Below are 13,143 nucleotides of genomic sequence, written 5' to 3'. Positions count from 1 at the left end.
GTGCCTTTCTGCCCGCCTCACCCCCCTCTCTCATACACACACACACACACACACCCACACACACACACAGACGCACACAAGCTGCACGCACACGCAACTTGCAAGCCCAACTAACTGGTGTGTTGTTAAATAAATAAACAACGAACACCTGCATGAATTAAATAAAGTTGTAGGCCTACCCTGTCTGTTCCCTCTCACCTCGCTTGCCTTGCTGTCATGTCCACGCACGCACGCACCTACATGACACATTAAATAAAGCTGTCTGTTTCTCCTCTCGCTTCGTTTCCCTTGCTGCCCGCCTCACCCCCCGCACACATATCGCAATGTTTCACTGTGTGTTGTTAGTTGTATATTAAATCATTAAAGTATTTTTAATTTAATATACAACAAGATATATTAGTGAACGAAAACCTGAACCTGTGAACCATAATTAAATAACAAATAGGCACACACACGCTGCTGTTTTGCAGGTGCTCCTCCTGTCCAGTGTGTCTGTCTGTCTGTCTGTCTGTCTGTCTGTCTCTCTCTATCACAGTGGTCCGTCCGTGACCAACTGACCATGCACGTTCCGACGTTCGACAGTCTATTTAGATTGCCTCGCAGACGTTAGTCACTGCAGTGGCCGCCGGCCGGGCTGTCAACTGTCATTATATGAATGTGCAGCAAAAACCGTATATAGCCTCATGTGGCTGGTGGTTGCTTGGCTGGGTAATATACCTATATATCTCCGATGCAGTTCCCACTTGCGCTGGGAGCCTGGCACGGTACATTTGGCATTGAGCGACGCGTCGGGTTTATTATATTGCACATACCGTAAGAAAGACATCGGCCTTCATGCTGTAGAGACTGCTGCACTATACTCTCCAACGTCCCGTCATGGAAATATTTCAGCACAGACAGCCCAAATCCTCGCATGTATGCGCTCATGCAAAACACTGTTTAAATGGCTTAAGTATCTCTTGCAACATTGTTTTTAATTGCGCGATTTTATCTCCTACTAATTTCATATGACACATGTATTCCTTAACATTTTTATTTATTTATTTTTTACATGTAGCCCATATACATTATACATACCTTTTATATAAACATTTTAGGAGTGAATACATATATGTTTAGATGCCTGTGACAGCCTCTCAGCAGTTCAGACAAGGCTGCTCCGCTTGTGTAAAACAGAAAAACAGCGTACGCCAGCTGAAGAGTAGACGTGACTATTTGTCCTACTCAAGTTCAATTTCAAGCTTTGCCGGAAATGTTAAATGCCGAAAAATGTCGGTAATTTCGGCGTGCGCCCATATTTTGGCGTACGCACGGTTGATAAATGAGGGCCTATGTCTCTCTCTCCGAACAGACTCACTCTGAACGCTCCCGCCTAATCTGATCACATCCTCCTCTAAACCCCTCTTAGCCTTCCCTCCTCTGTGTGTGTGTGTGTGTGTCTGTGTGCGTGTGGACTACCATGTTGAAAACAGTACAACTTGACTGAGCTCCAAAGTGCCACACATGAACCTTGACCTCTTCTGTTTGGCTCGCTCCAAACAGCTCTTTTATTTTGCTCTGTTTTCCCCTATGTTCTCTCTCTCTCTCTCTCTCTCTCTCTCTCTCTCTCTCTCTCTCTCTCTCTCTCACTCACTCACTCACTCACTCACACACTCACTCTCACACTCACTCTCTCACTCACTCACTCACTCACTCACTCACTCTCACAATAAAGTCCAGTGTTTTTTGGTGGCGGGGATTGGCACATAATGCTGGAAAACCTAGTACACTACATGCGCTCCATCATAACTTCCATGCATTCCCTTTTAGTCTCTAAAGACCCATATCTGCCCTGGATTCTCAGTTTTCTTCTTTTCCTTATTAGTCGTGTGTGTGTGGGGGGGAGGGGTCAGTACATGTTCTGACGAGGTCCTGTTGTCATTTTGTTGACTAAAACTATGCCGACAAATGTCCGTTGACTAGCTTTTTTCACTGAGAAAAACTAAGCTATGGTGACTAAAACTATGAATAAATATATTAGTTTGTCAACAAATAAAAACTATACTAAAATATGAAGGAGCGACTAATGGAGATCTGCAGATCTACAAGCCTTGGGAGGTTGTAGATCGGCTATTTTCAGCATGCAACCAAGTTTAAAATCAGCCATTACGACGCCATCAAGGCCTGCCAAAATACATTTTAGTCGACAAAAAACAACTGTAGATTTAGTCAACTAAAATCTCACAATATTTAGTCGACTAAAACTAGTCGATAGCTAAAACCTTTCAGATGACCGTCTAAAATACGACTAAAACTAAACGACATTTAACCCATTCTGATCGGGAACGCGTTTTGGTGTTAGCATTATGTTATGCTTTAGCTATTGAAAAATAGCAGCTCTACAAGCTTGTAGGTCTGCTATTTTTGAAAAATCGAAGAACGACTGACATTTTTAGAATCTGATCTCGGGTCAGAATGGGTTAATCAGACCAGTGTGTGTCCAGTGGAAACCTCGTATGAATCTGATCTCAGGTCAGAATGGGTTAATTCAAAAGACTTATGACTAACTAAACTAAATCAAAATCAACACGTGTCTTGTCTCTCCCCACGCACACAGGCCTGTCGTCATCTCTGAGCAACCCCTCCATCCAGGCCTCCCTCACCAACTCTCAGCTGCACTCGTCCCTCAGCAACCCCTCCATCCATTCCTCCCTGCGTCTGTCCTCGCTGTCCAGCGGGGGCCCGCCACCGGGGGCAGGCATGAGCAGCTCGCCGCGGCGGCGCCCCGCTCCCATCAGCCCCCTCACCCTGTCGCCTGGCGTGGAGCAGCGCAGCGGCCGCGGCCTGGTCAAGCAGCTGTCGCCCACCACCATGTCCCCCGCGCTCTCACCCATCACACAGGTACAGACGGTATACTATATGTAGTGGGAAAAGTACTCAAATGTTCTACTGAAGTATAAATAAACGTATCAATACTGCAATGTAGAAATACTCTGAGTAAAAGTACAAAAGTATTGGTATCAAAATGTAACAAAAGTAGAAAGTACTCATTATGCAGGATGTCCCATTTCACAAGTTTTCAAATGTATAAAATGCTTAATCGTTTGAAAATAGCTCTACAAATACTTCGATTCTTGAATAGCAATGCTAGGGTTGAAATAGTAAAGGGTTCGTTTAGCTTATGATAGGAAACCGCATAGACTCCAGGGTCAAGGAAGGAATAGTGCTTCCACTCCACCCCCTAGTGACTCCCCCTGCTTGTACTGTCCTGTTTTAGGGCGTTGCCTTGGATACCAACAGCATGCCAATGGAGCCACCTCCCCCTTATCCGCTGTATCAGCAGTCCCAGCATGCCGTGGGCCAGGGGCAGCAGCGGCAGCAACACCAGCAGCAACACCATCAACAACATCAACAACATCAACAACAACATCAACAGCAGCAACAACATCATCATCAACAACATCAACAACAACCTGTTTCCCCTCTGCACAACATTGCACTTGACTTTACTGGCAGCCCCGTAAGTGTCCATGTGTCCTCGTGTCTTAAGTCCCAATACTCGAATGTCTGCCAGATATTAATTTGCTTTTGTGGTGAGGAGAGAGGAGACTCTCCCAACCCACTTGGAGCAAGGATCAGTGAGGATACATCAAGTGTGTCTTTCATGTATCCTTTGCGGACGTTTTTGTCCGAATGCGTGATTTATATCCTGAGGAAGAGCTAGTATGCACGAAACGTCATCTTGGTGCCAATTAAATAAATCACTGGAGGAGCTCGATGCATTTATTATTTTTTATTATTATTATTATGGTTGAGTGGTTCTGTCCAGCATTTGGTATTTTCTAACTTGTTTACTTTTTGTTTTCAGCAGTCAAACAATGTTATCAGTCAATGCTACACGTTGTGTTGGGTTGCAACAAGCATGGGTCGTAATTTCTCAGTTATTGCTTAAAATGTTAGCTGTACACAGTACACCACAGTACACCATTTCCAGTGGTGTAGTCTACCATTATAGACTACCGTATATACAGTACGTAGTATGCCGAGGTTTTTGGTAAATACGTATAACGTCTTATAATCATTTCATCGATTGATCGCACGTGTTCTTTTTTCTTGTGCCTCTGACAGCACAACAACATGGCGGGATTCTTCAGTGATCCCTTCATGGAGTCTCAGTTCTCCAGCCGCCAGGGGAAAACCCTGCCTTATCAGGTACAGCCCTACAGTACATTACTAATTCTGTCTTATCAGGTACAGCCCTACAGTACATTACTAATTCTGTCTTATCAGGTACAGCCCTACAGTACATTACTAACCCTGTCTTATCAGGTACAGCCCTACAGTACATTACTAACCCTGTCTTATCAGGTACAGCCCTACAGTACATTACTAACCCTGTCTTATCAGGTACAGCCCTACAGTACATTACTAACCCTGCCTTATCAGGTACAGCCCTACAGTACATTACTAACCCTGCCTTATCAGGTACAGCCCTACAGTACATTACTAACCCTGCCTTATCAGGTACAGCCCTACATTACTAACCCTTCCTTATCAGGTACAGCCCTACACTACTAACCTTGCGCCCATCGCAGTCCTGTCGCCTAGTACTTCATACTTCCTGTTGTTGTCGATCCCATTGGAGGTCTTTTGGCTACATCTAGCTACTTTAAGCTACCGTACTTCCAAAATGGCGTGGAGCAACCTTGAAATAGGCCCTGAAGCAACAAATCGATTTAATGGTTACAAATACCCCCGGGTGTTCAGGGTGTTAATGGCCGCTCCAATGCATTTCCAGTGGAAGCTCAATGGCAGAGCTGCCAACCTGCACACATTTTGTGTACCAACCACGCAATTCTAGGTGTCTATACACCTATAATTGCATGGTTGGTACACAAAATGTGTGCAGGTTGGCAGCTCTGCAATGGTTTGACCAAACATTTGTTTGATGGGGGGAGGGGGGCAGAACACATCCATTAAAGCTGTGTTCAGACACAAGACAGGTGTCTTGAATGTGTGAACGCAGTCCAGTAAGGTCATATGTCGACCACGCCCGCTCCCCTCTACCCCACCCCCTCCTGGTGCTGCGGCCATCTCTTATATCCTAAACACATTGTAAACAATGGGGAGCGAGGCGGGTCCGAGAAAGGCCCTTAGATGCTTATCCAACGTTAGTGCAAGATATTCACCACATACAGTGTCACATGCACACCACATACTCAACCTCTTCCAAACAGCACCCCTTCACTCTATATGTAAAATGTTATTCATAAAGTCATGTTTTTTCTCTCTCTCTTATCCTCTCTCTCTCTCTCTCTCTCTCTCTCTCTCTCTCTCTCTCTAGTTGGACCAATTCAACCTGTTGGAGAATGCGATGTGCTCCACGGCAGGCGGTTCTTTCTTCGACTCGTCGTCGCCTTCCTCTCTCTACTATTCCCAGGCCGCCCTCGCGGGGCTGGCTGGTAGCCATGGCAACCTGCAGGATCCCCTACAGATGAGGTCCCACATGATGTTCTCCAACTGCAGCGGAGGAGTTCCCAACATCATCCTGACCGGTGGGTGTGACACTAGTCAATACAACATCATCCTGACCGGTGGGTGTGACACTAGTCAATACAACATCATCCTGACCAGTGGGTGTGACACTAGTCAATACAACATCATCCTGACCGGTGGGTGTGACACTAGTCAATACAACATCATCCTGACCGGTGGGTGTGACACTAGTCAATACAACATCATCCTGACCGGTGGGTGTGACACTAGTCAATACAACATCATCCTGCCCGGTGGGTGTGACACTAGTCAATACAACATCATCCTGACCGGTGGGTGTGACACTAGTCAATACAACATCATCCTGCCCAGTGGGTGTGACACTAGTCAATACAACATCATCCTGACCGGTGGGTGTGACACTAGTCAATACAACATCATCCTGACCGGTGGGTGTGACACTAGTCAATACAACATCATCCTGCCCAGTGGGTGTGACACTAGTCAATACAACATCATCCTGACCAGTGGGTGTGACACTAGTCAATACAACATCATCCTGACCAGTGGGTGTGACACTAGTCAATACAACATCATCCTGACCGGTGGGTGTGACACTAGTCAATACAACATCATCCTGACCGGTGGGTGTGACACTAGTCAATACAACATCATCCTGACCAGTGGGTGTGACACTAGTCAATACAACATCATCCTGACCGGTGGGTGTGACACTAGTCAATACAACATCATCCTGACCGGTGGGTGTGACACTAGTCAATACAACATCATCCTGACCAGTGGGTGTGACACTAGTCAATACAACATCATCCTGACCGGTGGGTGTGACACTAGTCAATACAACATCATCCTGACCGGTGGGTGTGACACTAGTCAATACAACATCATCCTGACCAGTGGGTGTGACACTAGTCAATACAACATCATCCTGACCGGTGGGTGTGACACTAGTCAATACAACATCATCCTGACCAGTGGGTGTGACACTAGTCAATACAACATCATCCTGACCAGTGGGTGTGACACTAGTCAATACAACATCATCCTGACCGGTGGGTGTGACACTAGTCAATACAACATCATCCTGACCGGTGGGTGTGACACTAGTCAAGTACACTTAATTTTTTATAGAAAAGCGGAAAGTCGCTGACAGACGAAGCTAAACATGGAGGCATAAACAGTGGTGTATGAAGTACTTGAAAACCATACTTGAATAAACGTACAGATATCTTACTTATACTTATATCTGTATTCTAAACTCCAGTAAAGGTTAAAGGTCATGAGACATTATAGCTCACATCAACATGCTTTTCATGGTACAAAGACAAAAACAGATTCAATGTGGTATATCTCACTACGTTCAGAATAATGTAGCTTTCCATTAGTTGTTTACGCCTTGCAGCCGGGTAGCTTGACAAAAACTACATAGCTACATTTCAGTGGCATGTCAACATAAAAGAGCACTACAGATGAGTTTTGAGTGCATTTCATCCATTACGCCATCCATTAGCTTTTCACAATGTTTGCCTCTATCTTATGTTATTTGACTGCTTGACCAGTTTTATAGTATAGCTTTTTGATTACTGATTGATTGATGCAGGGGGTCTTAAAGGTTGATAAACTGTCACTTCACTGTGGGGAGTCGGGCCCGACCCTCAGGTTGAGAACCACTGCATTAAATGACTGGCACAGAAATGATTCCCCTCTCCTGTCTGTCTGTCTCATCTGTACAGACGACTCTAACCCCAGTCTGTCAAAGGACATCAGCGCTGCCCTCTCCGCCGTTCCAGAGTGTTTTGACTCGGACGGCTGCTTCCCGCTGGAGGACGAGCTGCGCATCGAGCCGCTCAGCCTTGACGGGCTGAACATGCTCAGTGATCCAGACATGGTACTGCCAGACCCGTCTGTGGAGGACACATTCCGCAGCGACAGACTCTAATCCAAACAACAACGTGTGTGTGCCCATACAGAGACTCTCACACTGTAAACACCAGGGCTTGTGGGCTTTCTACTTCACACACACACACACACACACGCGCACACACGGTGAGCTGCAGTACATGTGTATTGTAGTGTACAAATCTTAATTATGCATGCAGACTTGGGGCCGCTGTGCATGCATCCACTGCCAGGATTTGGTAAATGTGATAAATGTGGTAAAAGTAGTGTGTGTGCGCGCACGCACACACGCCACACACACACAGACACACACACACACAAATGCATACAAAAACACACCCTTTGTCAGAGTAACAGATTTGTGAACAAATGCCGTTTACAAATGCTTTGTTTTAAAATGGCTATCGCGTGTGTTTACTCGTATTTGTGAAGTTATCTCTCTCTTCACCACTCATTCATCATGAGCACTGCCGGCTTGTTTCGTTCAGCCTACATGTCCCAGAGTCCTTGTGTGTGACCAACAGACACCCAGAGCACAGCCTACATGTCCCAGAGTCCTTGTGTGTGACCAACAGACACCCAGAGCACAGCCTACATGTCCCAGAGTCCTTGTGTGTGACCAACAGACACCCAGAGCACAGCCTACATGTCCCAGAGTCCTTGTGTGTGACCAACAGACACCCAGAGCACAGCCTACATGTCCCAGAGTCCTTGTGTGTGACCAACAGACACCCAGAGCACAGTCCCTCAGCTGTCCTGGAAGTCCAGTGGTGGAAGTTACTTTCCACCACCGGTTAAAAATGTAAAATATATATATATATTTATATCCAACCCGACCCCATTGTCTCAGACGGCAAGTGCAAGCAGAGTAATCCACAATCCAGCAGCGCCCCCCCCCCCCACATCATCATACTCAGCCTGCCGACGCCATGGTTACGCTGTCGCCACAGCGACACACCACCACATGGACCCTGTCACTGTGCTGAATATCACACCAGAGATATTTAGCACTGAATGTTTAATTGCGTACAGCTCGGCCACTGCCTGCATTCATAAATGACCAGAAACCCAGAACACAAGCATTCTAGAATGTAGATACTTGTGCTGCAGTGGATATAGTGACATGTATGGTGCTATAGGGCTCATGTCTCGCAGCCCTCTGCCCTCCGTTGGGATAGTCCAGTTATATAACGGTCACGTCATGCCATACCGTACCGTGTGTAATCGCAGTCTCTTGAAAAAACATGAGCAGAAAGAAAGACTCAAAAGGATCTTATCTTTTATGTGCAGAGCATTACTTTTTCAATGCACTTTGCATGTTCAATACCAGAATGTTTTTTCTTTATTATTATTATATTACAAGAACAACCACACTTTTTTGCCACAGCTCTACGTATATAAGCCTCAACAATTACAGTCTGACAAGAATGTATTTTCAACCTCCCAGGAAAAGGGCAAACTGTTTACAAAGATGATATTTTTTAATAAGTCAATTCAGTAATACTCAAACGAGTATGCAATTTTTACCAAATTTCCGATGAATTGTATAATTCTATAAGATGTGTGAAATGGGATCCTATATATTTTTTGCTTGCATCAGTCTCAATGGATAAAGCGAACTGACTCCAGATCAGTGTGATTTCTTCCTGGCCAATAAGAGCCATGGCATGTGCAGCGAGGCTCTCCGACTGCACTGGGACAATGGAAAACATGGAGGAAAAAAGGAACCTTTTTTTAAGCTCTGTTGTTTTAAAAATCTACTTCTATGTATGTATGTATTCATTACATAAGAAATGTTTATTTTTCTTGTTATTTTTTACTGACACGTAATACCGCTTGTACTTTTTATTTTAAATCGTGCGTGTTTCAAATGCTACTGTCGATTGATTTTTTTTTTTATGTCTGTAATTGATCCCCCCCTTACTGTCAAAGTCAAAAAGAGATTAAGTTGGAGAGCCCACTGTAACACTGTGGCCATAGGATTTGTGTAACTTTGCATTTAACACGCTTTATTTTATTTATTGTTTGACTGGCTCACTATTCTGTAAAGTAGACGACGAGTAATATTTTTTACACCTGCGTATTCTGATGATAATGGATGTATTTGTACAACAGATAACCCAAAGATAAAGTTTTAAAGCTGAAATGCTGTGGTAATTTACTACGAAGCCAAAAAATGCTTTGTTACATGAAGAATTGTTTTAATATGTATACATATAAAAAGGTACACACACATTTTCAAGCCACATGTGGCATGTTATGTTACAAAGTGTGGGACGAGTAAATCTGCTCTTGTATCATCTGGGCCAACAATAGCAATGTGGGTTTTCTTCTTTTCTTTTTTTTTGGAGCCTGGTAATTACATTACAAAGTTAATTGTAATTGCCAGACACTTTGGTATTTACCGCCCTCTGGTGGTTGTAATACAAAACCAGTCAAGTAAAATATAATGACACAAAACTCAAATGTTTTTAATTTGCTCGGGGTAAGTGTAAAAGTTTAAACAATCTCTTGCCTATGCACCTTACAGCTTCTCATTTATATGAATTGGTGGAATATGTGACCTGTTGAACAGGGACATGTCATACATTATGCAATGTAATCCTTTTTATATATGAATTTAATAGTAGTTTTCCTCAGGAGACTTATACAGTGGTGCGTGTGTGGACTGTGGAATAACAACTGAAAGAAACATTAATGGCACTAATAGTGTCCACAGTGTCTACTAGTGTTGTAGGACTCGAGTGCACATTTTCATTTACTCTGTCTCGTCTCGGTCTTGCACGTAATTTGACTCGGACCAAGGGACTCGGCACTCTTCCCCCACCGAGTCCACTCGAGTCACTACAATGCAATGAAATCAACGCTTATAGAGTGCAGCTGACACGCCTGCTTGCTTTCGCAGTGTTTTCTGTATCTATCAAATGAGAAAACAAATATCGCCTCTGTCTCGCCTTCCGTTGGTCTCGACTTGACTACCACCGCCCACTCAGTCTTGATGTCCAGAACATTCGATTTTGTCTTCTCTAAAAAAATATATATATTTTCCTCTCTCTCTCTCTCTCTCTCTCTCTCTCTCTCTCTCTCTCTCTCTCTCTCATTAGCAGGCAACAGTGCAGAACTATCCCTCTCTCTGTTTCTGGCACAACAGCGCCCCTACTGGTACTCATAGTCATATACTGGTGCTCATTAACCAACACAGGTGAACCAACACGGACATTGCTGTTCCTTGGAGTGGTTGCACCACTCAAAAAGAAAAATGTTAATGGGTGGCACAGTGCTGCATGGCGTTGTTTTTTAAGTTGTACTACGGGAAGGTGATGTACCGGTAACTGCTGTTCGACGGATTAGATGGGGAGGGGGGTCGCAGGTGTCATTTTGGGTGCCATGGAATGGCAATCACCACCTAGAATTTCAGTTCTTTGGTGGACATTTTGTACACTTGGAATGTTTTTTTTTTGTTTTTTTTTACAGATTCATCTGGTTGTAGTTAGAGTATATCTCAATCATCTCCATCCGACATGCAAAATGACTCCTCTGGGGAGGGAGGGGGTCCTTGATGGTGTTCTCTTCTCTAACTGGGTTTATAACTCGTCAGGGTCGTCTGCAAGTACTCAGATCTGCTTTGTGTCTTTTTACACGAAAGTGACAATTCTCTGGAAATGGGTATGACTGTTGACAGGGGTGAGTGTGTTCAACCCATTAAGAACCGAGGCAGATCCTAAAACGTAATCTTAATCCTAACTATTTCTATGGCAGTGGTTCTCAAACGTTTTCATGTCAAATACCCCCAAAATGTATTTTCCCCCCGGCCCGCGCCCCCCTCATCTCGACACATTTTTGTTCCAGGCCCCCCAGAAGCAAAGATTGGATTAAAAAAAAAATCGCTTTAAAGATGTATAAAGATTTGCACACATTTGCAAGATGTTTCAAAAATAGCAGATCTGCAAGCTCATAGCGCTATGAACTTGTAAATCTGCTATTTTTGAATAGCCAAAGTAAAAAGAATGGTTTAAAGGACAACTTTAGTTTTTTTCAACCAAGGTTCATGTTTTAGGTTGTTATTAGAGAAACTAAAAGATGAGTGTTATTTCTTTTTCATTTGCTGCTTTCTTTTGTTTTAGGGATTTTCGCCGTTTTTGACAGGGGGGCGGGGGCATTCGAGCATGGGGCTAAATATGTATTTCTTTACAAATTTTTATGGCAATTATTTTTATTTTTATTTACTATAGTCCTAATAAACCCCAAGAAATTACATCTGGCCACAGAAGATCACAGGATCTATTGAATGTGACAAACTGACATATTGAGCCTATACACACAGTATAAGCCTTCCCCCAGTAGGCTACCTTCACATTCAGTAGATCCTGTGATCTTTTGTGGTCAGATGTAATTTCCTGGGGTTTATTAGGACTATAGTAAATAATATAAAAATAAATCACCATAACATTTTGTCAAAAAATACATATTTAGCCCCATGCTCGAATGCCCCCGCCCCCCCTTTCAAAAAGAGCTAAAATCCCTAAAACAAAAGAAAGCTTCAAATGAAATAGAAATAACACTCATCTTTTAGTTTCTCTAACAACAACCTAAAACATGAACCTTGGTTGAAAAAAACTAAAGTTGTCCTTTAAAGTGGTTAAAATCTAAAATGACACGGATGCTTTCCCGGTCTTAATGGGTTAAGCGAGGTGTAATCACATGACATGCTCGTCTGTTGGACCCACCTTGTGCGAGAGTGCATCCTGATTCTTCCCCAGCTGAAAAAGCCTGTCTTCTACTGCCTTAAGCTTAATTAATACTTTGTTGTACAAACGGTGTCACTCGCTTAAAAATCAACGATTTACATTGGTTTTGACTTGTAAATTGGTCATTTTCGGCAGGAGACGCACACGTCACGCAGTCAACCGACGAAGTATATTAGGCTTTATACTTCTCTGTACGTTTTTTCACAGCCCACTGTAAACGTTATGCTAATAATGTAACTGTGACCTTCCTTTGATCTGTTCTGTAGCTTTATATTTGGCATTATACTGTACCTGATGGTTGTTTTCAGTCAGTGTCTTTTCTTTTGTTGTCATTTGAAGGATTTCAGAGGGGGGGGGGGGGGATCTTTTTTCGTTTGCCGTCTTACTTTTTTTTAGTTACCTATAAAAATGTACAGTTCTATTTAAATGTTTTTGTGTCCATTTAATGTTACTACTTTTTTGTAATTTGTCATTTGAGATATTTTCTTTTTCTTTTTTTCAGATATTAAATTTGACTATACCGCAAGGCTTTTTGTTTTGTTTGTGATGTATGTTAATAGTGGTTAACCTTTTTGATTTAATATAAACAATAAATCCCTAAACTATGTAACAAAGTGATAAGTTGGTTCTCATTGCAGATGGTTACTAATATCCTCTGGTGTTAAAGGTGTGCTACCTGTTGTGGCCAGCAGATGGAAGCAATGTGGTGCAAATCTCTGGTGTCTGTCTTCTACCAATAGGTGGGTTCCCCAAACAGAACAGATACTCTTAACTTTGTGGTGGGTCGCACATGGGTGATTTCTAATGAGTCATTTTTTTAGAGCATCATCCTACATTATGCTCTTAATCAGAAGGAGATAACAATGAAGTTTGCTTTGAACTGTTCCCCTCATAAGGTTGTAGATGCTGAAATGGTTAGGGTTACATCCAGGATGCCACAAGTGGCCCTCTCATGATGAGCATGATGTCAGGGTAGTCTTCAGATTTCTTGGTAATATAC

The 13,143-nt window shown here is 43.3% G+C and overlaps 1 protein-coding gene across 2 annotated transcripts in view; it reads left to right on the top strand.

Annotated features, from left to right (window-relative positions):
- Positions 1–11,407, top strand: part of crtc3 (CREB regulated transcription coactivator 3) — a 60,229-nt gene extending 48,822 nt beyond the window's left edge. For both annotated transcript variants that reach the window (XM_083759711.1, XM_083759712.1), the window contains 5 exons: positions 2,597–2,880; positions 3,257–3,499; positions 4,108–4,191; positions 5,324–5,534; positions 7,230–11,407. In XM_083759711.1, coding sequence (XP_083615837.1) covers positions 2,597–2,880; positions 3,257–3,499; positions 4,108–4,191; positions 5,324–5,534; positions 7,230–7,435 — 1,028 coding nt within the window. In that variant the 3' untranslated portion in view covers positions 7,436–11,407. The remainder of the gene's footprint in view (positions 1–2,596; positions 2,881–3,256; positions 3,500–4,107; positions 4,192–5,323; positions 5,535–7,229) is intronic.
- Positions 11,408–13,143: the final 1,736 nt, after the last annotated feature.

The sequence above is a fragment of the Protomyctophum parallelum genome (genome assembly GCF_964188405.1).
Source record: "Protomyctophum parallelum genome assembly, chromosome: 2".
Lineage (NCBI taxonomy): Eukaryota > Metazoa > Chordata > Actinopteri > Myctophiformes > Myctophidae > Protomyctophum > Protomyctophum parallelum.
Note: the sequence above shows the minus strand (reverse complement) of the source record. Positions and strands in the feature narration are given on the sequence as shown.